Source organism: Pholis gunnellus (genome assembly GCF_910591455.1).
Source record: "Pholis gunnellus genome assembly, chromosome: 15".
Taxonomy (NCBI): domain Eukaryota; kingdom Metazoa; phylum Chordata; class Actinopteri; order Perciformes; family Pholidae; genus Pholis; species Pholis gunnellus.
The window spans coordinates 15,049,507-15,075,751 of record NC_136542.1 but is presented as its reverse complement, the minus strand read 5'-3'; the positions used below and the strand labels follow the sequence as shown (position 1 = coordinate 15,075,751).

The following is a 26,245-nucleotide window of genomic DNA, read 5'->3' as shown; positions in this document are numbered from 1 at the left end:
CTTAACATTTTTTTATTATAACACTATAATTTTTCTATGGCTCATTTTACAACATACTATGACTTTAAACATGCTATATACCATGACTTTTTACAAATGTTTGACACGCCATAACGTTCTTTCAACATTCTACGCTATACTTTGATTTTTTTTCAGGTATACAATAATTTGACTTTTTGTCGACATACATACTACACTAACTTTATTATTCATTAGTTATACACGGTCTACTATGAATTCGTAATGACATACAATACTATAATGATTTCATGAGTACAAGCAAAGAACCCTTCAGGGAGCAGTAAGCTTTCTATTTTCATCCTGTTTAAATTAGTATCATTACAGTGTGGCTCACACTGTAAAAATGGCAACACCATAGCTTCTCATATTTGGCTTTCTGTACTCTTATTATCCACGTAAAACAAGCATAATATACTTAGTGCGATTTTATTTGACCAGATATAATCCTAAATCTCCGCCAATCAATGTGGTTTAACTTGTTTTTTTGCCTGGACTTTGTAGGTACTGCACATTTTACTCTATTTTCTCTGAAACAGCATAAATAAATCAGGACATGTTGTTAGAACTTAGATCTGAGTGGTTTTGGCTCACCAGGACTGGACTCTTTGTGACCCACAGTCACTTCTCTGGTGAGGCTTGTGGAAACGGTTGCTAGTAGTAAGCTACTACTCTGGCTTGAATTTATGTACATCAGGCAGCTGAAGTGTTAAGTATAGGTTTTTTGAAATGGACGGTAGTGCTTAAAGGTTCTCTATTCAACGTTCACACCATTAACATAGCAGCAAACTACTATTTGCTATGAAAGGATATAGTGGAGTAATGTCTGCCTGCGCAGTGAATGAAGTCGCTCTCCCTCTGTGCGTGCTGTGATCCCAGCCTCTCTTACATAGCTGGCTTTTAGTGCACGTTGGTGCATGTGAGCATGCCCCACTGGCTCGCTCATGGCCGCCGCTCTAGACTGTTCTCAGAAGGTTACAGCTGATGTCGTCGCAGAAGCGTAGCGCCCACGCTCTGGTTTCCCCTCAGGTTAACACTGTGAGCGCTGTCAGCACTGTTGCCATTGTTTGCACTGTTAGCATTATTAGCTGCGAGCCGCCGGATCAGCCGTCGCCATGTTGAGAGCCATTGAGAGGCAATACGCTCCCCAATTATGCGTTTGGCACCTTTAAAAGATATTATACAGACAAACAAATATCTCAATTAGCTACTGAGCAAGTGTATCTCATCACTGCCTAATTACTGGTCGTTTCTGGATCGTAACCTATAGATTGCAAATACTGCAAAAAAATAAAAACTCTCACGAGAATCAGTGCCCAACAACCTATCCTAGTATTCAAGATCAAAGCCTAACCATAACCATTTGAGATTAATGCCTAACCTGAACAATTTGAGGTCAATACCAAACAATAACTATTCCAGGTCAATGTCTAGCATTAACTATATTGTGAGAGTTTTGCAAATTGTGGGGTACAAATAGACACAACTCTAATTACTTTCCCCTTGGCCTGACGTTAGTTCTCACTCTCCAATCTCTCCCCACTTATGCCAAAGTGTGGCCAAAATCTTCCGAAATAAAAGCGTATCAGAACACAAAACCACCTTGTGTTACTTTAGGGTCACAGAGCCTTCTTGATAACGCACACCATCACCGCTGCCAACATGGCAATGCTGCACACCTATCTGCCATGTAGAGCTGATGAAATCCTGATTGTGGTTGGAGATTAACACCCACTAATCATCCAAACTGAGTGGATTCTCCCTCTGGCAAGTCAACCTTAGCCTGCCATCTGCCACACCAGCAGGCAACAGCCCTGCCATGTTCTGTTGGTGATAATCTGTTCCAGCTTTCAAAAAGGAATATTTCAAATTGTAACAGCGCTTTTATTGACATAAATCACCGTGGTAAACATACGTACATGTCATAAAAGCTGTACGAGGCATGACATCAGTCCTTGAAAAGGAAATTGGTTAGATTTGATTGCAGATTGTATTATTTATTATATATAGATGTGTCTATATATAAATATATAGAGGTAATAAATAAATAAATAGAGGCATTAACAGTGGATTACAACAAGAGTCTTTCTGGAGGTGAAACATTTCCTCCTCCCTTTAAGCTCAGTCTCCCAAGTGACGAAGCAGTTCAGTGCTCAGAGAAGGGAAAATGTCCTGGATACGGTGCTGCCATGTTGTTCCCATTTTCTAAATCACCCTGAAAACACTGACGGTTCTTTCGGGTCCCACGGGACGAGATGTTATGCGCGCTGGATCTGAAATAAAAATTGGGACATAAAGAGATAAAGACCTACTGTCGGTAACTAGAATGCTTTTTTTTTTTAATTCTCCCAAATACACGACTCTGCTTTGAGTTGTCCCGTCCTGGAGCAAGCTTTCGGAGCGAATCCCTGGGTGCAGGGAAAAAACGTTTTAAAAATGCATGCATATGCCAGGTGGAAATGTCAAGGCTAAGAGCACCGTTGTCTCCCTGTGCTAACAGAAGCCATTTAGTGGGCTTCTCTTGGTTTATATTCTTCTTTTGTGTTTAGCAGGGTTGCTGAGAACTTGGTGGTGTGCCGGCTGGCTTGGCCATAAATGTGTCCATTGTTTTATTTCTTTGCCTGGCGAGGTTCTTCAGTCTGAGCTCCTCTCTGAACTCATAGCTGAGGAGGCCGGGTTCGTGTGTGCACAAATGAGCATAGGCCTCCGCTAAGGCTCTGAACTGGGGTATGGTGAGTTCTGTCGGGCGTAGAGTGGGGTCCACGTCTGCTTTCTGCATCATCTCCTGTGTCATCTCGACGCGACACGCCTCGGGGAACAACTTTCTGAAAGTGAGGCAGAGGCATGAAGAAATGATGGCACACATTCCTACACTCGGGTCACTTTGATATCTTGATGATCATGCAAGATTAATGGTGTTATAAAGTTTAGGCAGGAAGAAAGTGTCCCTCAGCGACTATTTCAAATCTGTGAAGTTAATTGAAATCACACAAAAGGCTAGAGCTGCTCATGAATTGTTAATTTGTTCCAATTGCCGCGCTCCACAGTCAAGGACTGTAGATACTCACACGGACACAAAGTTATTCGACATTAAGACGGCGGCTATAATTTAAATGTTACATTTCTTCTGAAAAGCTCCCCAAAATATTCAATATAGAAGGGTGATCATTTATGTCTAAGGACATTTCCCTCTTTTGCGGTGTTCTTTCTCTGCAGGTTGGTGAGCAATAGCTGATTCCACACACTCCACAGTACAGATGCTTTTGAGGCGCTTCAGTGCTGGTGCCTCCTCTCCAATTTGGTTCCACTGCCGCCAACCCACTGTAGTTACATAAAATATGCTGCCTCGTCTTCCTATGCCACCTCAATGACTCATAATTGCTGCTCTCTTCCGCACAACCAGTGTTCTTTTGTTATCCGGGCCTACATACACGTTCCTAACGGGGGCGATGGGCAGCGCGCACACATGCACGTGGGCGTGTGGGTTTGTCGCTCGTGGCTTTCAACAGAGCTCCGAGTGTGCGCCGACGTTTCAGATCAGAAAGCCTCAAAAGTAGTGGCGTTATTTGTCAGAGTGGCGAGTGTGTGACAGAGAAACGTTCTAATTAATGATGAGATCAAGACGCGGCTGACAGGGAATGAAAAATGCAGAGAGAGAATGACAGATGAGGATGAGACGAGATTAAAAAGTAAAAAAGAGTGAGAGGAAAGAGAGCGTTGTATAACTGTGCTTACTCTACTCCTTTATGGCAGTACTTCCTGCGGAACTGGAACACGTTCCGGACGACTTTCTCCACCAGCTTGAAGGGCTGCTGGATCTGGGGCTGAACCAGAGGGGTGAAGTGAACTACTCCCACGTCCACCTACACACACACACACACACACACAAACACACACACACAGATGGAGAAAGCAAGAGATATCTTAAAACTAGTTTGCGAAGAGCTCATGGCAATGAAGAAAGTGGCAAGAAGAAGGAGCGGGTAGGTGTGAGGAGAGAGGAGAATGCAAAGTGTGGTGTAAAACGGTGGGAAGAAAGGATGGCTGACAAATGGCAAGAGAGATACAAAGCTGTGCAAAGGGAGAGGTGAAGGGATCAATACACCGGGATAAAAGAAAAGAGGAAAGGCTGAAAATAAGATGACGCAGCATGGCTGGCTGGCGAGCCAGTTCTAGTTGCCACAGTAACACCTGTGCGATGGACCATAGAAACTGAGCCCCCCCCCCCGTCCCCGTCTCTCCTCATGGCCCTGCACCACCACTGAGTTTCTTAATACCTGCCTGACTCACTGTGGCACTCTCCTCTTCATCCCACTGTTTTTTTGTCTTTCTGGCTCTGCCATTTCCACTACAAGGGAAACCAATGCAGCATGAACGCAGATGGATCCAGTGATGGGTACGTTAGGCAGTCACAGAGCTCATGTCCCCGCTTCATGGGACACTCGGTGGACACAGGTACCAGGAATTAAGGTCTCTTCAGGCAAAACGAGAATAATTTGTGCGGAAAGAAACCACAATGAAAATCTGAGCCCATCTGTCTTTGTGAGCCATTCCACACTGAATGCTAATTTGTTGTAGTTTTGCAGTGCAGCGGTTTTTTTCTTTCCGCAGCCGTTTCGATTTCTGCAAAATTCCGGATGCCGACGAAAACAAGCCGTCCAATAAAGTGACTTCTGCTCACGTAAGCAAATAGATTTTCTCAGACTTCAATGTCCTTCGGTTCATATCGGTCACAGAACAATTTAGATAAGGATCTCCCAAATCAGTGTCCTCTTTGATAAACAAAAGAAAATATATAAATACAACAAGCATAAAGACAACATCCGGGGAAGTAGTTGAACTTGCTTGTGATGGTGAGGAGCCTACAAAAGAAGGGCAAACAGTGAATTTGTGGTCTGTGCACGGGCAGCAAATGTAGATTGATGCAGAATAGTTGGTGAGATAAAAACCTGCATGGAAATGTTCTCCTCTATCTCCGACTTTTGGACTGAAACAATTACAGACCACGGATTGAGTGCCTGCCGCGTGGCTGTGTCTGAAGGACAGAGCGAGAGACAATGAGAGTGAGAGAGAGAGAGAGGACTATCGCACGCATTGTTTCTGAAAGTTATTAAAAAGAGAAAGTTGAATGTCCACGTTAGGAATAAAGCTTCAAACTATTTGGTAGCCTACAGCCCATATTATCTTATTACCAGCAATGGCGGCCTATGAGCTCATTGTCTATTATAAGCGGACCATTATAAAATGACCGTTAGGCCTTGTATTGGCCCAGGTATCACATTCCACACTGAATGCTAATGTTAACACATTGGCTACATATGATTCATTCCAGTCATGAATGAGGAAAACCAGTGCAGTGAGGGTCAGAACTCTCACTTGTTACAATAACATGCGTCAGAGGAAAGGCGACCACGTTGTAGCTTTTCTTAACAGTATTGTACATTTGGAATAACGAGCACATCTCCAGTGTGTAGAGATGAGTTTATAGCAAAAACAGCTCATGAATAAATGATTGTGAGACGGTGGCATGGAGGGAACGGGAATAATCGCGGCGGCTTTGGTATGAAAGGTTTGAACGTGAAGAATTCCACATTTTCCTTTCAATTCCTTTGTTTTTGTCTCGGGTGTCAAAAGGCCTTAAATAACTGCTTTAATTCCTTGAGAAAGTAAACAACAAACTGCTAATCTACAGGCTTTCAAAAATAACACCGGCAGCTACTGAAGTACCCATCGGGGTCCAAGTACCCCCGGTTGTAAATCACTGAACTGTGGTGGTGGTGGTGGTAACCTTAGCTCCTGTTCCTCACGAGCTGCTACCTCCCAATCCTTCCTGTGTCAGCCCTAAGCTGACTTGACACACTGTTGAAGTAACTGTGCCAGACTTCGCAGAGCCTGACTCTTGTTCTCAGATCACTCGACTTTCAGGCACATATACATCCACACGTTCTCTCTCTTCACTCTATTTGCTAGTTCCCCTTAAAAGGATCATCTACCGTCATTATCGTCTGAGCGCTGTGATGGGATCAAAAGAACTAAAATACATTTAAAGACTATTTCTGAATGTCTAGATCTGTGCGTTTGCGCACAAACAAGACCCTCGTCTTTCAAGGGTTTCTCACGTAATGGCATTCAGTCCTGCAAGTCGTAGCTTAAGGGGCTACTGCACAATCAGAGAGGTACTCTACTGTGTGTGAACCAATGGCAAAGCCAGACAGTGGGCAGCAGAGCGGTGCAGTCGCCTGCATGTCTTTCCATAGATGGTAATAGCTTCACGTCCCTACTGAGGGAGCACCGTGAGGGACTGTGCTTTGGCTGCCTGAGCACACTGACAATGGGGAGCTGAGGAAAAGCATGAGCAGTGTTATTCTTAATAATAATACCTTTCATTGCCCTGAAGTGCTTTTTGGCTTTGAGTGCTTTTCGAGACACTAAGAGACTCTTTATGTAAGCAAGCAAAAATGATGACAAGCATCTATATAATGTAGCTCACGTATAGCCATCTGGTTGGAAAAAGAACTTGAGATCTGAAAGTGGGATGAGGGTGTTTCACGATGAAGGACGCTCAAGCTGAGAAGTCATACAACAGAGGAGGCAGATGTTGCATACTGTACATGGGCAGGAATGTAAATGTGAGGAGACAGAAGTTGTAAAGGAAGGAAGCACGCAGGTGCGCGAATGGGAATGTTACACAACATGTTCACTTAAGATCTAAAAAGGCAAGTCAAGCATGTAATAACACATACCCGCAGACTTATTTCCCCCCCTTCTAGTCATGCAAACACATACATACACTGAAGTAACATAAAGGGACATGTAATTCAGCTCAACAGCCCTGCTGTTTAAAACTATATGCCCGGAGGAGCTCCTCGTGCATCCCTTCAAGATTGTATTTCTGGATTGTGTGACTCACCCACAGCTGCCTTTTGCTTTCCTGGGCAAAAGGGGGCTGGCGTCAATGATTGGGGAAGGAAAACCTAAGTGGTAAGAAGACGCGTGAAGGATTTCTAATGAGCTGTTTAGATTCCCCCTTTTCTGTGAACAACTGAGGTGCCGCTTGGGAGCCCTTGTAAACTGCAGCACTATCTCTTATCAGATCTATAGATCCCTGTGCGTCTGAGCTTCCTGCCGCAGTGGCTTTTAATGGGACGGCAGCTTGTCCCAACAGCCCCGAAGGCTGTGTGCAACAACGGAGCAGAGACGGCTTAAAACTCCTGGGTCCAGCATGAGATGGTCTGACATGGAGGACGAAGGGAATGTTGTCATGAGTTGAAGATGTAAGTGCATGTAACAGCTGTTAAGTAACGTCATGTTTGATTTGAATGTTGATTTTTAGTACGTATGACACTATCTAACATTGAACGATGACTTCATGGATTATTTGTAGTGTTGGTAACAGCCTCGGCTTCTTTATGATAACTCTCTTATTAATACGCTAGCCCTTTTAAAGTTAACGTATAATGCATTTTAAATATGAAGGCCAGGTTGCAGGTGTTGTTGAAGGGCATTGAGAGCTGTGGCTGCATCATTTGGTTCAGATCAAAAGCGTGTAATGTGACAATCAATCCCCCCCCCCCGCCTGTCACATCAACATGTTAGGGTTCTGATTCAGAGATTTTATATCTGTATTGCATTTAATGCTTCTATCGGGTCTTTGGTGACGCGAGATCAGACCACCATCTGTTGTGTTGGGGAAGAAGCAATAAAAAAAAAGAATGTCTTTAATTTCAGTTTCTGCTGGAATAATTGGGCCATTTATATTCTGCGCTTCATGATTTAAGAGGGAAGCGTGGGGGGGAAAGTCGATATTGGGACTATACAGGCAGCGGCATTTCAGCCATCATCTTGTCCAAGTCACTTTGCTGCTATGATTTATGTATGGCCTTGCGACACGGCTTCACTAGCGCCACCGGAATATATCCCGCTCCCTGCCATTAATCCTTCGCCTGATAACCTCAACATGCAAGGAAACTCCATCTTAAATCATAACCCGTCACCTGGCTACTCCATTGAGGTGCTACGAACATGCCTTCACTCCCACCCACCCCCCCGCCAGCCCAACCCCGAAAACCCGTAATATACTTTGCATCTGCAGACTGACTTATTGACCCTATTTGACAACATTAATATCTCTAGCGCACGCAGGTTCTCTTACCCTCCACCCCAGCTCCTTTTCTTTACACAGGTGGCTGTAAGGATCGTACATACAAAGCAGACGGAGATTGGAAATGCCCTCATTTGACCAAACCATCATATTTAGCAGTGAATCATTACCACTAATTGGGCTTCTAAATTAGACAGTTATGTAAGGATCAATACTCAAGCTCGTGAAAATGATTGCTCGGGCTCTCTAAATCCGGCTAATTTGATCAGAGCTTTAGAAAAGATGTTCAAACATTTACAAAGACTTTGAATCTGCTTCCCTCCTCATGTATGTCACACCTTGCATATCCCACTGTAAAAAGAAGGTATTATAGATTCCCCTGATAGAGAGAAAAGGGCAAAATGTAAAGGAGATCTCTATCTAAAAATCCCACATCTGCTTTTGTCTGCAACTCAAGACCTTTACTGGCCGACTTCAGTACAATCTATCTACAGTCACACATCTACATTACTTGTGAGTTACCATATTTCATGTGTTTGACCTTCCCAAAGCTCAGCACTCTATTACTCCAGCTTTGCCCTGCGGTTCTCCAGCTCCTCCTTTCCCCCATTTCCACCTCCAACGTCTCCTTTCTTGGTGAGTTCTCGCCCAATGGTGTGTGAGCAGTAATTTGTCATGTCCCTCTAGGCGCAACCATGACGAGATGGCAGGGGCCCCTGGGCGCACCAGCCACTGTGCTATACCTGAACCACCAATACTTGCGCTTACATAATGGCAGGTTCTGAGAAAAAGCAAGGGGGGGGGGGGTTGGAAGAAGGCAAAATACAGCCAGGGAATACAAGAGAGAAAAGCTCACAGCGATCCTGCAAAAGGGTTGAAGAGCTGCATTAATCATGACAATACCTTGAGAAGACAACCTCCATTACATCAGTGGAGGGAGACAGCCTCTCGGAGAGGAGAAGGCAGCAGTCAATGCCGCTGAATATACTAGGCTGATGTTGCTGGAGGGGTTTGGGGAGGAAGGGCTTTGGCCCAGCGTACTTCCCATGAAATCGCCCATGGCATGCACACAGGACACTCGAGACCCGTAGCCCAAGTCTTTGACAAGATCAGCTCCTTGGAGAGACTCTGTCGTCAAAGCAAAGCTTGAACTTTGCCCCAAAAATGTGACGTTCATACATTCAACATCGTTCGCTTGGGAGTCGGTCTTAATGAAGTAAGCGGAAGAGACTCTTTAATCAAGCCATGCCGGTAAATTTGCAACATGTCACAAGTGTTTTGCCTCGGACAGGTTTGCACGTATTATCTGTGGTGAAACTGGACCCGGGTCCTGCTCCACAACAAGATTGCATTGACAGCGACATCACAGCTATCACACAACACCTTGCATCGCTGCCGTGTGAACAGACCGCCTTTGCAAGACGATGAGCACGGAGAAAACCAATTACGCATGGGAGGACATAAAAGGGGAAAATGCAAATTGAACGATAAAAGCCCATCGTGTGGGCAAAAGGAGCGTAGCTGGTCCGGCTGTGCTGCTAAAAGGCTAAAGAGGTCTGCTGTGAGGTGATAAAATAAAGGGGACCATGCTTATAATAGCCTGCAATATCTTCACACATCACCGCGTCACACATCTGCACTCACCGAGCTTATGTTAACTGCGTTTTGCTCTTCTCTCCTTCCATCTTTTTCTCTCCTTTTATCCACTCGCTCTATGATCTATTTATTTATTTATCTTACTCCCCACAGAACAACACCGGCATCAGCACTTAGGATCTCATCGGTTACAAGGAGACAGGTCACACACGCCATGCTGTGGTGCGTCTGTGGAAAACTGGAATATTTCTCTTCGTACTGCCTCAAGGAGCCCAGAGAATGTAGTGTTGAAGGTCGACACCAACATCACACTGGAGGTAATGTGGTGTGCAACCCCCCCCACCCCCCACATGCTGGCCAGATCTAATTCTAAGAGAGGGTCTCTTCGGGGTAGTTTACAGGGAAAACAATGAATGGAGAATGCACAGGGACATATTAAACAACCAGATCAATAGCTAAACAAATCAATTGCTACCAACCTATCTACACGTAATGGCTCCACATCACTGTGGTCAATGGCTGGTCGTTATACTGTAGGCTAAATCATTTCTCGCAGCTGGCTTTTTTTTTTTTGCTGAATTGCCCATGCAGCAAAATAATGGCAACACACATCTGCGTTTCCAAGGTTATCAGGTCTATTAGTCCTATCAGATTTTTTTTTTCTCTCCCCCTCTCATTTTGTCCTCTTTGTCATTCATGAATCAAGGCCACCCTAGCCACTCCCTCCCTTGTTGTATGCCCTCTACAGAGAGGCGAGGGGAGACAGGGTAGCAGCTGTGAGTTTTAGGCTCCTACTGACTGATGCCTGACGAAGATGATGCCCCAGGGAGGGTCAGTTTTGGCACGGCGGGGTACACATGCTCCTCTGGACCAACGCATGCCCAAACAAAGCTTCGTACAACGCGACTCGGACCGGCTCGTCTGGTCAAAATGATAGCAGATTTTTCTTCTGTCTTAATTAGATTTCCCATCCCTGTTGTGTTGTGGGGCTATGTTTGGGAATCGTAATCTAGACTTTGCATCTTGGCCGTTCCTTATCGTTTAAACACAGCAGTGTTGCATTACGAGTAGCTCAATGCTGCTCAGTAACGTATTTATTATAAATTTAGTTAGTTTACACAGCAAAAAAAAATGTCTCCATCCTTAAAAGAGTCTTAAGAAACAAATAATGTTGCTCTTTATACTCTCTACCTGTTCAAGCAATGAATACCATTCTGCCAAATGTCATGCATATTATGAATAATGTTGCCGGTTGTGTCGTTCCTCTAATTTAGTAGAATTTTTTAACGTGATGGGAAGGAGAACATTACATTTTGTAATTACATAACCTCTTAAACAAATATTAAGTATTACTTCTGTTCTTTTCACAAAATCAATTTGGTTAAATGAAGAATATTCACAATAGACACTCTGCTCACTGTAGAATCAGTCAAATGTTTAATTAGTAGGCTAGTGTGGTGATAGTCAGTGTTTGGTTTGGTAACATAGATGGCAAACAATAAAAATAGAAAAATAAAATAAATTACTACATTTTAGGTATCCCACCCTGGAATAATGTGTAAACAATAATGCCTAAACAATTATTGTTATAGGAACTATTTCCTTAGGGGAAGTTGTGAACTGTTTTCATTATTACAGAGAACTCTGGGGATTATTGAGAGTAGCTTGGACAAAAGTGTACAAAAAAAAATACCAGCAACGCGCCTAGCATACACACATTTAGAGGTAAGGAAGGTGAGAGTGTTGTAGCTTGGACGAACTGACTTTTCTACATGAAATCTAACCAAAAGAATAACCTCAGTTTTAGCTAACTAAAACTACCACAGCCGATATTCAGATTATTTACGACGGAAGTGTTTCTTCTTCGCTAGCGTTAATTAAAAGTAGCTAACAGTTCAGTTTGTCTGAAACGCGGAGACGTTAGTTTAGGTCGTTGGTTTGTTGTCATGGCAGGAAAGGGGGGGGGGGGGGGGGGGGGGGGTACAGTAGCAGTCCGGAGCAATACAGTCTCGTTCAGCCGTTTATAAAGTTGTTGTGAGGCAGAGACCGCTATTCTCCAGCGCGCGCACACACACACACACCGGCGAGGAGGGAGGGAGGGAGAGATACCGAGAGAGAGAGGGAGAGAGAGAGAGGTGAGGGTGCCAGAGCGCTACGGTTATTTCTCCCAGGCTCCGGCCAAGCCTGTGTGGTCGACGGAGCAGGGATGTCCTCTCATACTCTGCCGCTGAGGACATGGATGGCTTGAATGGACCCGTGATCCGGGCTGGATTGTCCCCCTCATCAGCCTGCTGTCTGTCAACGTGTGACTGTGTGTGTTTACAGGAATCACTGCGAACAACGTGACGCGTCAGCGCCAGCTCTGCACCAGCCGCGGTAAGGGATTATTTCAACATCGCTTTCTTCTTCTTCTCCTCCTCCTCCTCATTGGATCATAAAACAACAGCAAACAACTACATCGAGCGTCGAGATTATTCATTCAAAAGCTGGAACGACCTGTTTATTTAGCTGGTGAAGATCACAATGCGCCGGCTGGGAAGTCCGACTAGATAATAATAATAAAAAGAACTGGTGAAGTTTAATTCTGGCGGCTGACAAAATTTGAGTAAACTGGTATTTTACCTTCAGATAACGTTGTGTGACTGTTAAAAAAAGGTAAACAGCAGTGACATTAAAGTGGTAGAATATACAGTAGTGGGGTGAGGGCACTGCAGCTTTAAGTCCACATAGCTATTGAGCATTGCAAATACCACAAACTCATTTCTCCCTCTCCAGTAACAGCTCTATGGGGCTCTGGTAATGAAAAGGAGAAGAAGGCAGCACATAGATAATGCACACATGCACAACAAGCTCAGTGTTTGTCTTACCTACTTTACAGTCAGCCAGAGCCAGCGCTCATCGCCCGGGCTTCGTGCTGCCCTTTGTTTCCAGCCAGAAAAAGTCTGCGCTTGTGTTCGGGTGAATGAGGGGAGAAAAGAAGGAGGGAGTGTGCGTGGGGGACCCACTCAGTTCCATTTCTCATTTCCGTCGTCTCTCCTCCAGTCCGGTGGAGCCGCAGCTGAGGAGCTGAGGAGCTGGGGATTTGATTGGCAGCTGGTACACCACTGAGGACGGGGAGAGAGGCGGCTGGGCAGTGGGGTCGACGAGCCCGGCTGGCACTGTGGGTGAATGCTGCCTGGCGAGGACAAGCGCTGAGGCGGCGGCGGCATCAACTCGAAAAGGAGCATGGCATCCACGGGCATGCAGATATTTGGATTTGTCCTAGCGCTGTTGGGCATCATGGGCGCTATGGTGGCCACGCTGCTGCCCAACTGGAAGGTCAGCGCAGATGTGGGCTCCAACATCATCACGGCGATTTCCCAGATGCAGGGTCTGTGGATGGACTGCACATGGTACAGCACAGGCATGTTCAGCTGCACACTTAAGTATTCAGTGCTTTCCCTACCTGCGTACTTGCAGACTGCCCGCACCACCATGGTGCTCTGCTGCGTAATGGCTGCCATGGGCCTCTGCCTGGCATCCCTGGGACTAAAATGCACGCGTTGGGGAGGCGGACGGCGTTCCAAGCGGCACGCTGCGATTGCCAGCGGTGGCTGCTTTGTCGCGGCCGGCTTTCTGTGTCTGGTGCCCGCTTCCTGGTTTACCAACGAGGTCATCACCAACTTCCTGGACTCCTCTGTGCCCGAGAGCAATAAGTTTGAGCCTGGGGGTGCCGTGTACGTAGCCTTCGTTTCGGCGGGATTCCTCTTCGTCGGGGGGTCCATCTTCTGTATGTCCTGCTCGGGTAAAAGGCATGGCCCCCAAGACCTGATCCTGCTCCCTCCCCCAGACAAACTGCTCCTCCAGCAGCAGCAGCAGCAGCAACAGCTGCTCCAGCAGGAGCTCCAGCACCAGTACTGCTCTCTCTCCCCATTAGACAATAAGACTGGCTACAGCCTGCAGGACTATGTGTAATAACGCAGCGCTCTGTACACTACGGCTAAAGAGGAGACGAGCCTGAGGGGAGACCATCGCGGCTCATGCTACACACTCGGCTCCACTCCAGACGGAGGTGGAGGAAGAATGAGAGAGGAGGGCAACAACTTTGAATTCATTTTCCCTTCCCCTCTTTCTTGCTCTTCTTCCTTTTTGTCTTTTGCAAGCACAAGCAGTGGAGGTATTCCCTAAGCATCGCCTTGGAACAAACTGTGAATGTGTAAGGAGCCAGGATACGGTGCTGCAGCATGGAAGGAAGCCGCTAACCAAATGCAGACATCCTTCATCAGTAAATCACAGAAAGAGTTCCCCGGGTAATGGATTAAGCAAATAAGGAAGCCTTCCGTGTAGATTTTTATTTTTTTTTTCTCCCCCTCGCCAAAGGTTTGAATTGAAAGAAAAAAAGCAATCATTTAGCTGCTATTTACAATCGTCTGTGGTACCCTCTCAATTGACAAAACAGGCAATATAATGCCTGAGAAACCTTTCCATAGCAAGCCATTGTAGTTTCCCGTATACCTATCCACTAGAATGCAACGAGGAATTGATCGAAATAGTCATATTTTTGTTAGCCACTAGAATGATGTTGATATTTTTGCCTCTAAAGCATGCTGTGTGGAGCCATTCTGTGTGTTGATACAGCGGCATGCCTGGTAAAAAAAAAAAGAAAAAAAAAAGACTTGAGACATAGCCACAAAATGCCTGTGCCTGAAAAGCTGTAGAAAACATTACCCCTGCTGTAACTGTTCAAAGAGGACTGTCAGGAGGAGTAAATATGGACTGCCGGACAGCGTTTCAGACAGAAAATGCAGACAAACAGCTGCCTGCTTCTCTCTCTGCGGGTGAATATATATGAGAGAGATGGAGAGAAATTGATAGGGAGCGATTCAATCCTCAAGCAAAGTGGACTATCCGACGTGCTGGTTTGTTTTTTTGTATTTCCATCAAGACAAAAACACACTGCCTGTAAGTAGCAGCTACCCACTCCCGCACGCCCTCAGACATGCACACCCACACGCTTGCTCGCTCTCTTGTGTGTATGCGTGTGTGTGTGTGCGTGCGTGTGTGTGTGTGTGTGCGTGTGTCTGGGTACACAGTAAACACTCGCCGGCTTTTTGCATGTGCTTTTCACTCCTGTCATCCTCCTCCGCACTGCCATGGAAACGGAATTCGGCATTCAAATACCCGTATTGTCTGGGGCTGTGTGCATGTCAGTCAGTGATTTGAAGTTGTTTAAAAGGGGGGGGGGGGCATCTTTTTGTCCCCTAGGCATGGATCCAGAAGCTTTAAATCACACTGCTTTCACTAATCCCCTTTATTAGCCTGTTGCATGGTCAAGAGTTATTTTTTTTAGAAAACGCTCTTCTTCGCCTGCCCACTGCGATAGTGTCTTATACCAATGATGAACGGGTGTTTAATGGTGCAGCGAGCAGAGGGGGGGGGCAAAGACGAGGCAGGAAAAAGGAGACGCTTCTTGAGCCGTGGTTGACTGGGTATAGCTGTTGTGGCAGGCGGCTAAAAAAGGTTTGAGTCATTCTCCATATGTGACTTGTTTTCCAAGTGCGTCAGCAGTGCGCATATGCTCCCAGTCTGCACCTGCAGAAGGTCTCAGTGTCTTAAATTGCAGCCACTTGACTGTGCCACCATTCCTCTTCCCCCCTCCCCCTCTCCCCCCCTCTCCCCTGTTTGTGTCTGTCACATGGATGTGATCTCTAACCAGAGAAAGCTAATGCATGTTGAAAAGCCCGCACCCCAACACACACACACACACAAACAAAACTCCCACCTACTCATATGTCAGTAGCGCTGTTATGCCTTCAGACAGTAGTGTATCTGAGGGACATCTTGAGGTTTTCATGCTTGAGACAGGCCTCTGGCAGTGATGTATAGAGCTGCACATTCTCTCCTTCTCTCTCATAAACATGCAGCCTCCTGGGGGTGGAGAGCAGATGGCTAAGCCCAGCTCGCCACCTGCAGGCTGCTGCCGGCACGCCACGGGCCTTCTCTGCGGGCACCACTGCCGGTGCCTGGCAGCCCTCTCGGGACCAGGTTTCTACCCCCCCCCTCCCCGCCCCCGACTCAGCCATCTTGCCCACCACATAGAACTGGCCTCCTGACAATTACTCACTGCCCAGGCACCATAACCAATGCAATAAACAAAGAAGAATGTGCCATGTCATCAACTAATACCGACACGTTATGTGTTTTGAGAATGTGCCAAATCTTTTCGTGATGACACATTTGTAATACTATCTGGAGTTCTTTCTGTTTTATTTTTTTATTGAGTTGTTTGTACGTGAATTATACATCAGCAAATGTTTTTATGGATTTGTGATTTGTTCTGCCAGACTAAGACTCAAGTCAACTAGATGCGCGTGTACAGTCCAGTGCAGCTTTCGAGGGTTATTTTAAATCCTCTTTGTTCTTAATTTCCCAAAGCACAGCAAGACTTTACAGGGATGAGAGTTTTCATTGAAAAGACATGAGTGTGGTGTTTGTTTGTTTTTAATGCTTTTCTTTTATTGTTTTTTTTGCTTCATGAATTCTGGTTCACTTTAAGTCTGTGACAACTGTTCTCAAGTATCTAGGTTTTTCAAGGTGTTGTTTCTTTTACTGAGGGATCAGGATTCCCTCAGATTGTTTCAATATAAAATACAATATCATGTTCATACCATATCTTCTTTATAAGAAGAAAACTCAATGCACTTTTACTTGTGTTACTTTATTTGACAGCAGTTTGTTTCAAACGGCTGAGCATTCCAAGCTCCCTGGACCAGTACAAATACACGAAGAAAGGGGAACGCTTTATCTGATGACCAGCAAGAAAACAGGAGCGAGAGATTCCTCTTTTCTTTTTTGTGGCTGTGCAGTTGGATCATCAGCACGCAATTTCATTAGCTTATAAATGGCCAAAGTGCAAAGTGACTAGGTCCTAAAAGTCGAAAAGAGTTACAACTCTCCTGCATATACTGTACCAAGACATTGATTTATAATTTTGATAACTGCAGCTTATTTTTGTGGATGCTTTAGCACTTCTTACTTTGCCAGAGCATATTTGTGATGATTAATAGTTCACAAGTTCTGATACAGTTGTCTCAATGTGCTTGTGCAAGTAGTTCTATTTTTTACCAATAAAACTATTTTGTGAAAGCAACATGCGTTACTGTATGTAGTCTGCGTGCGAGTCCTGTGAGCTTGTATGTGTCGGCGGTGATGAGGATGGAGATAGCTTTCGTTTTCCTGCCAAATCTACAGATTGTTGGACAGGACAGGCTGTGCCGAGGGCAGCAGACAGGCTGCTCAGGAATAACGCGGTCCAACTCAAAACGCACGGCCGTGTGGAAATGGGGAAAAAGGAATTCTTAACAACACATTGATGTGTAGAAATGAAAAAACAGCGTATCCATAAAATAGTTTTTTTTCACACCAGAGAGAACTGACAAGTAGAGCTGAAAAGATCCGTCAATTAATTGATTAGTGGATCAACTATTTAGATAATCAACTAATAGTTTGAGTCATGTTTCATTCACTGGTTCCAGCTACTTAATTATGAGGATAAGTTGCTTTTCTCATATGTAATTATAAACTGAATGTCTTTGGGTGTGAGCTGAAAAAAACAAGAACTTGATGGGCATTTTTCACGATATCCTGACATTTCCCAGTTGATTAGTCATAAAAATAATTGGCAGATTAATCTATAACGAAAATAATAAATACTTGTAGCCCTCCTGACATGTTTATTTTTCAGCGGTACAATGTGTCGCTCAGTACATCTTAGTCTTAGTCCAAATCTTTAATAACTAAATTCAAGTGATTTCTATCAAAATAGTTTAAAAAAATGTGATGCGTTTGTATGAAACATGCATTGAGGCTGAAATATTGTTATTCTGAGAAATCAAACTCTGAAATATCAGTATATAGTATTGGCCTTGAACACCCGGTTAGGCTTTAATCCATGAAATAAAGAAGCGGGACACGAGAGAAATTATATATAAAAAAGCCAATCTTACGTTTTGAGACAAATACCCCATTCTGAAAGTGTCAAAAAAGAAAAAGTTTGCACAACTTCCTGAATGAAGACGTCTTCAGCCTTAAGCAGAGCTCGTTTCACATCAGAATACTTTAAATATCTTTGTCATATACTGTAGCCTATACACTTCACGCGGTGAGTCTGGGCTCTCATTACAGCTGATTGGAGTGAAAATGTGCTTTCCTGAAACAAACATGGATTATTCACGGCTCCCTCTCGTTCTCCCACTCCTCTTGGTTATGCAACAAGAGTGCAGATCAAATAACCGCTTCTCTCGTGGGGAAACGCTAATAAGATCAGCTCCTCCGTGTATTTAACCTACATTTTCCATCAAAGGCTTTCACCCCGACTTGCCGCTGTGACAGATCTGGAATGTGAAAGGGAGGTGAGCGCTTGTCGATTTGAGGTAGGGGTTAATCGTGCGTCGGGCTTCCCCTTTTGAACTTCACTGCCACGTCAGATCCACAGATTACTTTTATTGACCGGCAAAATAACCTTTCCAAAGATCAACCTCAGACAAAAAAAAAAGAGACGCCGGCGACAATGAAGCGACGACTGCACAGAAGAGCTCAACGCACTCCACCGGTCCCAAAGAGCGAGGTCGGTTATTAGAGCACGTTAAGGAACCCAAAACTCAACATTGCTCACAAATACAGCGAGCACTCAAATCGCTCCAGTATTGCCACCGTAGCTCACGTGTAGCTCTTTGTTGTGGACAGCCGTTGCGCTCGTGAGGAGATATAATGTGGCCATCAACACTGGGGGAGAGTGACCTTCCTTTTGTTGCTTTCCTCTGGTCACAGGGCTCGTGTGAGGTTGAGGGGGGGGGGGGGAATAATAGCGACGACCTTGGCTGAGCAGTTAACTGCTGAGAAAGGCAGTAAACGCTATGGAGATGACAAAGGAGCGCATGTAGGAAAACAATACACTCTGACAGTTCAAAGGAAGCCCTTTAATATTTCAGCTTTGAGCAGCACAGGGCGGCACGCATGGCTGGGAGGATGCAGTGAGCTGAAGGTGATGGAGGCTAAATGATGGAAAGGTGTGAGGCTACAATTCAGCGGTGAGAGTGCACAAACACAATAACAAGCTACGGCCAACTTTTACCAACTTAATTTGTTATCATTCCACCTTCACACCGCTAGTTACTTATTTGAAGCTGACCTTCTTTACTTGGGATACAGCCAGGGGTTTTAGCAGGATTCCTCGAAAATACCGACATGTTCCGTTGGCGTGTTTACTAACTAAACAGAGCTGAATTTGCTAAACTGTGAACGCTGACTGAGCAAACCAGGCACAGTTCCTCGTTAGGGCGGAGCAATAGATCTCTGGAGATGTTCACAAGCAAACTCTGCCAACCTCGGCATTTTGTTTAAGGAGACAGGAGGAGGAAGAGTATTTTTAAATATATTTATATATATATATATTTTTAGCTTTTCTTTACCTTGGGTCTGTGATGTATTGAGACCAAGCCTTCGGGGCGTTTACTGTGCCGGCACGAGTCATTGAAATAACTTTGCCCGATCCTCCTGATAGCGCGGTTGACCCCGTTTGCGAGGTAGGAATAGGCTTAGATGAATTGTGTGCGAGTAGAATGCGTGGCGGGAGGTGAGAAAGCAGCGCAGCTCCTCTGAGCCGACTCTAACTCTTACTGGGCCACTTCAGATATCCGTCACTGAGCCTGCCACTTACACTGGACTGAGGTGGGTCACATTCAAACACTGGAAAAACCCCTGAATACAAAGGGATATGTACTTATTTGGATACTTGAAAATAAGTACGACAGCTGCTGACACGTAAGCCATTGAAAAAAAGATAAAAAAGGACATTACAATAATCAATTTCTGAATGCAAAGATGTACTGTATGTATCCGCTGTACTGCCAAAGTCTCCCTCGCAACTGCCAGCCACAATGGATGCTCAATGCAGCATTAACAAATTCAATTTAGGCTCCGCTCATCTGGCCTGTGGTCTTGGTCGACGATTGTGTACAAGACGAACATCTGTAGGGCTCTCCTCCGGCGATGGCTGGGTTAGTTGGTGGTTGATGGCTGATTTGGTCATTACTCAGAGCGGGCTGACAGCAGGCCCAGACAACCATCTGCTGGAGGTACGCCTCGCTCTCCTTTCAGATCGATCTCTGTCGTGAATCTGTCTTCTAGCGCTCTGTACTTGGAGGGAAGCTTTGCAGTCTTTACATCCTTTTGTTTCATTCCATACATCACATCCGGACCATATACAGACTCAACTCAACCTCAACTTGCATTGATTTATTTTTTATATCTCACTGTGGTTTCCTCTTTATCCATACTTTATTCCTATCTACATTCTCCTCCTAGTTATCTCTCCATTTTCTCCAACTCATCATCTTTTACTGTTTTCTTTCCCTCCACCTCTATCATTTAACATTTCAGTCTCCCACTGCCCACCTTCTCAGTGCCTCCTTTCCTTCCTCCCTTTTGCTAATGAGTAAGACGGTGGTGAAGCTCTGTAGGAGGCTCTACAGAAGAGACCGCCGGCTCCCCGTGATGAAGCATGTATCGCACGACTTATAGACCCGCCTGAGACGGACACAAGTTGATTTTAATCACATTCTGCCACGGAAGCAGAAAGGCAGGGGAAGAGTGATGAGCAAGTCAAGAGGCACTCTTTACTCTTTGCAAATCAGCTACTTTCTATGTAAAGAGGCAGTGAAGATGAAGTCGGATGACCGAATGCCCGTATAGAGGATGCAGATGCTTAAAGGCAGCGTGCACTCCAACACTCCTTGACCCCTGAGCAGAATACAAATTAGAAATGCGTATAATGACTAAAGCAACAGGGGAGAAGCCCATTATTTGTCTCAGTTTAGTTCCTTTAAGACACCTTTTAGATATATGTACAACTGTGACCGACAGAAGCAATTTAAAGACGCCTCAGTCTGTCTGTCTGTGGGAATTATCAGGAGGCGAGTGACTAATAAGGAAAGGGAGGCAGGTGTGATCTGCAGCAGGACAGACCAAGGGGACGGAGAGCCTCGGGGAACGCCATCAAAGCAGCCAATCGCCCGCTCTCAGAAACCTTCAAGGACAATCTCAGTCAGTCAATGTGACACAGGAGAGGTGCAGACCGGGGGCGAAGAAGAACAAGACGGAGCGATTAAACTGAAAGGATAAGAGCCTATCCGCCCACCCCGGTCAATATGGGCCCTGGCAGCTGCTGATTTAAAATGGATTCAACATTTCCCTTCTCATTATCCTATTAGCCTGCACTGGCCAGCTCCTATAGGTTCAAATCAACCGACCAATCCCACCCGTACTCCCCCCCCCAACCCCAACCCACCATTTTTCTCATCGTGGTTATTCGGAACGGTTCAGTAATTTCATTGCTTCTTTTGTCCGTGGCTCTTCGTGACTCGCTGTGAGTTTCATTACGCTGTATTAAACCGCTTCAGATGTTTTTCACATTCCACTAATTGCAATATGTGTAGTATAGCACCTGCTGCTGCATATTTTATTTCCTGCAGTGTAAAAAGAGTTGCCATTGGTTTGTGTGTGTGTGTGTGTGTGTGTGTGTGTGTGTGTGTGTGTGTGTGTGTGTGTGTGTGTGTGTGGGGGGGGGGGGGGGGGGGGGGGGGGGGGCATCTTCACAGAAATGAGCAGGAATAGCTTATCAATACGTGACTGGGTGGACCTGTTCCAGGATGGCCATGACTCACTCGCTCCCTCGCAGCGCGACAGAGAGCCTCAGGTTTAGGCACGGCATGCCGAAAGCAGACAAAAGCGATGCCCAGTTGTGCTTCAATTTGTCGTCATTAACACAATCGGTGATCCCCAAGCTTCAGTGGGAGCAAGACAATACAAACAATTAGATCACTGAGACGATTTATTGGCCATAGGTATGAGTCACCGTCACACACACACACTGAAAAAGCACACGTGTTGCAGTAACATAGGGAGGAAAGAAAGGGATCTAGAGGGAGAGAATCTTTATATTTGGAAGCGTTACTCCTCTATTATGATTACCTTCTGACCACAAAGGGGTTGTATTTAGCCATTTTTACAAGTTCTTATTGATATCATACATATTATATACTTATATAACATCTGCATTTTCACTAGACCACTATAAGCAGTGTACAGTATCAACACCCAAGAAGAGTACTTATGCTGTGACAATATTCTGTATTTCCTATACCTCTGTATGCATTCTGACAATATATAGTCAGCTTTCCAGACAAACCACTGCTTTAGAAGTCTATATTGCCGTGTGTCACCCCCCCCCCCCCCCACCAGCCTTCAATATTGTCCCATAGCTCAGGTAGGACATTTTTATTGTTCATGCAATTTTGTGTAATTACGCTGGTGTGCACCAGTAAACAAAACGGAGCCAGAGAGCATTTTATGAATTATACTACATGACATACTAGTAAAAAAAAAGGGGGACCTGCACAATGCAGAGAGTATGATAGCATTAATATACTCGGTGTGCGCTCTGGTCTTTTATGGGACTCCAGCAGCAGGAGGCCTGCTCATCAAACAGCCATCATCTCTCCTAATGATATTAATTTGACCAAGTGCCCATTAAAACGTTGAGTGGGGATAGCTGGTCTGTGTGCGCACGTGGGAGGCGCACGTGCATGGCCCACGCACTGCGAGTCCACTCCGTACATGTTTGTACATACCACATGCATACTAACACACACACACACACGTGTGCACATTTCCAACACACTCCAGCATGTTGAAACCCATTAAGCTGACATGCACATCAAAATAAGACATTTGAGAGTAAAAAAAAGGCAGCTGTGCATGTGATGAAATAATCATTGGGAGTCATCTCTTCTAAGAGAATGAACAATCAGCACTGGTCCCATTCACTCTGCCGCGTTTTACGCCACACAGGAGATTAAATATTTACCCGTAGTGGGTCTCCTAAAGAGCCGTGGTATCTTCAAGGGACCAACAGTCCGTCTCTGACATCACCCTAACACCTATCCTTTAATTCAGGAAAAGAAAAACACGGTTTCATTTGTACAAAGATGTAAGAGAGCTCCTAAGAGCTGTGTGTCTGTAATCTCAAAAATCGATCTCAGCGGAGCAGTTACCAAAAGTGGTGTTTCAAATCATGCAGCAGTACTTACACCTAGTCGTACTATAAATCCTTACCCCAGAAAGGGAAAAAAAAAACACTTTTGAATTCTCATGTTACGTAAGAGTGAACGTCATTTCACCACTGACACACGCACAGAGAGAGCGAGCGAGAGAGAGAGAGAGAGAGAGCGAGCGAGCGAGAGAGAAAATGGTCCTAAAAAAGAACTAGGCCCTCATTATAAGGAGCAGTGTGATTGTGCCACATCTCAAATACCCACCAGGCATCATTACAACCCAGAAAGGGTCCAAAGACAGAACGGAGACAACACTGATTCAACACAGTCTTAATGAAGCCTTAAAGCAGGAGGAGATGATGACATGATGAGGGACCAGACAAGGAGCAAAGTTTAGGAGATGTGAGGAGATTGAACCCTTATCCCACGAGAGGTCAGGAACTGTGAGATAATAAAGTGTCCATCTGCCAGCCACAGAGTTAATACTGGTATTTACGGTTGGAATCATTGCTGTTTTTTGACGTGGTAGAATTACATTTAGAGATATTAAGAATCGTTATCAAAGTTCAATCCTACCTCTGGTTTCGGGACGAAGGCCCGTCCAGGGATGGTGAAGCAGTTGCGGACCGTGCAGAGATACTGAGCCATAATGGACAGACGGCTCCTCTGTTTGCTGCCTGTGCTGGCTGTCAACCTCTGCAAGGAGAGGACAACAACCACAAATTCCATAAGACCACGTTAAGTTCATGTAATGTTGCATTAAGTGGTGACCAAACATGTCTGGCAAACATATTAGATAAAGAACAAAAACTGGAACAAAATGCTTTCACGCGTTTCCTTAGTATGTTTTGTTTTATGTGTCTAGAATAGGCACGACAACAGCATCCTGACAAATGTACGGGCGGGAAAACTGAAACATGAAACTCTGTTCACGCACCTCCGCGACCTCTTTCTGGAAAGTTAGGGTGAGTCGGGTGCGTCCGTAGACGAAGGGCCCTGTTCTGTTGGCTATGTTCTCCAGCCACTTTATGATGAGGGGGGTTGAGACGCTGAATGGGAGATTCCCAATGATGTGGAGGTTTGGTGGATCTGTGGGGCCACACGTACACAGTTACATTCTATGGGGTTACACGTGACCGCCGCAACAGCTTTCAGAAGTCCACGATCTCACCTTCCTCCCATGGCTTAGAGACATGTTGTGGGAATCCTCGGTCCATTCTGTAGTTGAGTATGTCGCCGTGGACAATCCTCAACTTCCCTGGTGCCGCCTCAGACAACAGCTGTGGGAAATGGAAAGCAGTTCAGAAAAAAACTAAATAATCCATCAGTCACTCTGCAGGTGGCTAGTGATGCTGCAGATGATTGACTGGAGAGGTGACGGTGTTAGAGCCTTTTCTGCAGAGTGACCATATGACCGTGATAACATTGTGCAAAAGCCTGTATTGTTGTGACTGTTAGATTTACCTTCAGCCCTGGGATGAAGCGTGTATCCTTCTCCACCACAAGCACATCTGACACCCCGGCATTGAGTATGGAGCGGGTGAGACCGCCGGGGCCAGGACCCACCTCACACACATGGGCATCCCTCAAACTGCCCGCCTGACGCACGATTTTGTCTAAAAAAGATGAAAATAAATGACCAAATCAATATTTTTGCATACACTGTGAATTAAATACTAATACCAATCACACACCATATGTATAAATAGCATCATACTCTCCAATGAAATGTCTTCATTAGAGTCTTGGGTATCTAAATTGAGATTAATGGTGTGTGATGTTACAATACCTGTCTGCCTCTATGTGATGAAGATGAGGTGCATTAATCTAACAGTCACCTTGTGCAAGGACACGAGAGCAGATCAGACCTGCACTGCATCACTGATAATTATATTAAGGCTCTGGCTCTGCAAGGGCTGTAAACAATTGACTCGGTTCATTCACATCAGAAGGAGATCTGCTCAACCTCGCCCCTACAGAAAAGCCTGTCGGTTTCAATGCCCTGAAACAAGGCGATGTGGAGCTGTGCAATCAAGTGCACAGACAACACACACACCGTTGTGCCCTCAGTGCAGACATAGCAACAAAGAACAGGAGCACGCAGGTGTTGGTGCACTGCAGCTAGAGCGAAAGAAAGAGAAAGCATTGCTTTGGCAATGTAAAACATGTATTTCCCCCCAATAAAAGAACTGAATTGAAAGGAAGAGCGAGACGGGCTAACCTGTTAGTCTCAAATCCAACAGAAAGTTCTGGGACAGATGTTTCTCCGCTCGCAGGTTGTACAGCTTTATGAGCTCGCCTATAGTCGGCAAGGGAGGCAGACGGAAGAGTGCCAGTTTCCCCGGGGCAGCCATCATTCAGGTGAACACTGTGCAAAAAAAACAAAAACAAACAGAAGGTGAGGAAATACTATGAGTGATCAGCTTCCTCAGCAGCAAAGCGATTCAGAAGCCGAGAGCCACACAACTCCTGAAAAGGGCAACATGTGAGGCGTTAATGGTAATAATAACCTGTCAGTCGTAGTGTTTGAAAGATTCTGTGAAAAGTACGTTAGGTCAGGGGCGATCATTTGAATCGCAGACAGGCAATGTCTTTAGGGGAAGGTCTTTTGCTTTTCATACTAACCTTTAAATTCAAATGTATTCATGTTTTACCAAGAATACATTGCAAAGGACATAGTATGTGAAACAGCATGGTCTCCATCTGTACAGGTCCATTCTGGCAAAATTGTTATCAATTACTACTTCATCAGGTCATGGGATTGATTACTGCTGAGGCAGTGCTACAAGGTTGACTTTGAATGTTAGGGTTTCTGATAGTAAGATCTCGTGCACCACCTAGTGCTGATGTAACAGAACACTAAATGACCGACATGAAGACACACAATCAGGTGTTTGGTGGAAGACCTTTTGTTTGTTGTTTCCACCTACCTAAGTCTGAACCAACCCTGATCCCTGACCACTTGTTTTATGAGATGCTTAACCGGAGCCCAACCTGACCTAACCACGGAATGGGGGGGGGCAACGCTATTCAAGTTAACACAAAACCTGGACTACTGTTCCTTCACTCCACATTATGAAAACACGTGTTGTTTATCTAGCTTACAGCAAAAGGCCACTATGGCATCTGCTGCTACGGTAACCCACAATATTCAGTCAGGAGGAAGTGAAACAACCTTAAACTGGAACAATTAACTTTACATGTATGTTTACAGTGCACAGTCGTTAGCATTGCGGCTAATGCTAGCTTCTGGGTTCAAATGCGGTCAACAGAGCCCCGGGGAAGGCTGTGAATTCAAGCGGAACACGTCGTGTTGTTTCTTAAAAACAACCGAGATAAGACTGAGAGCGAACTACAAGCGGAATATAAGAAGGACAGAAAGCTAAGAAAGCTTCATCCACGTTTCTCACCGGTGCGGTTTTCCTCCCGTACGTTTCCC

At 45.2% G+C, this 26,245-nt stretch overlaps 2 protein-coding genes across 2 annotated transcripts; one reads left to right on the top strand and one right to left on the bottom strand.

Moving 5' to 3' along the window:
• Window positions 1-1,930: 1,930 nt before the first annotated feature.
• Window positions 1,931-26,245, bottom strand: tfb1m (transcription factor B1, mitochondrial). The gene is made up of 8 exons (XM_079174851.1): window positions 26,217-26,245; window positions 25,028-25,174; window positions 24,271-24,422; window positions 23,978-24,086; window positions 23,744-23,895; window positions 23,383-23,502; window positions 3,754-3,881; window positions 1,931-2,843 (listed from the first exon to the last, which is right to left on the bottom strand). The coding sequence occupies exons 2-8, from the start codon at window positions 25,161-25,163 to the stop codon at window positions 2,564-2,566; spliced, it is 1,077 nt and encodes a 358-aa protein (XP_079030977.1). The 5' UTR covers window positions 25,164-25,174; window positions 26,217-26,245; the 3' UTR covers window positions 1,931-2,563.
• LOC306707404 (claudin-20) lies at window positions 12,941-13,669 on the top strand (the record flags this gene model as incomplete). Its single annotated transcript, XM_079174852.1, has 1 exon — window positions 12,941-13,669. One exon carries the CDS (start codon window positions 12,941-12,943, stop codon window positions 13,667-13,669), a length of 729 nt encoding a protein of 242 aa, XP_079030978.1.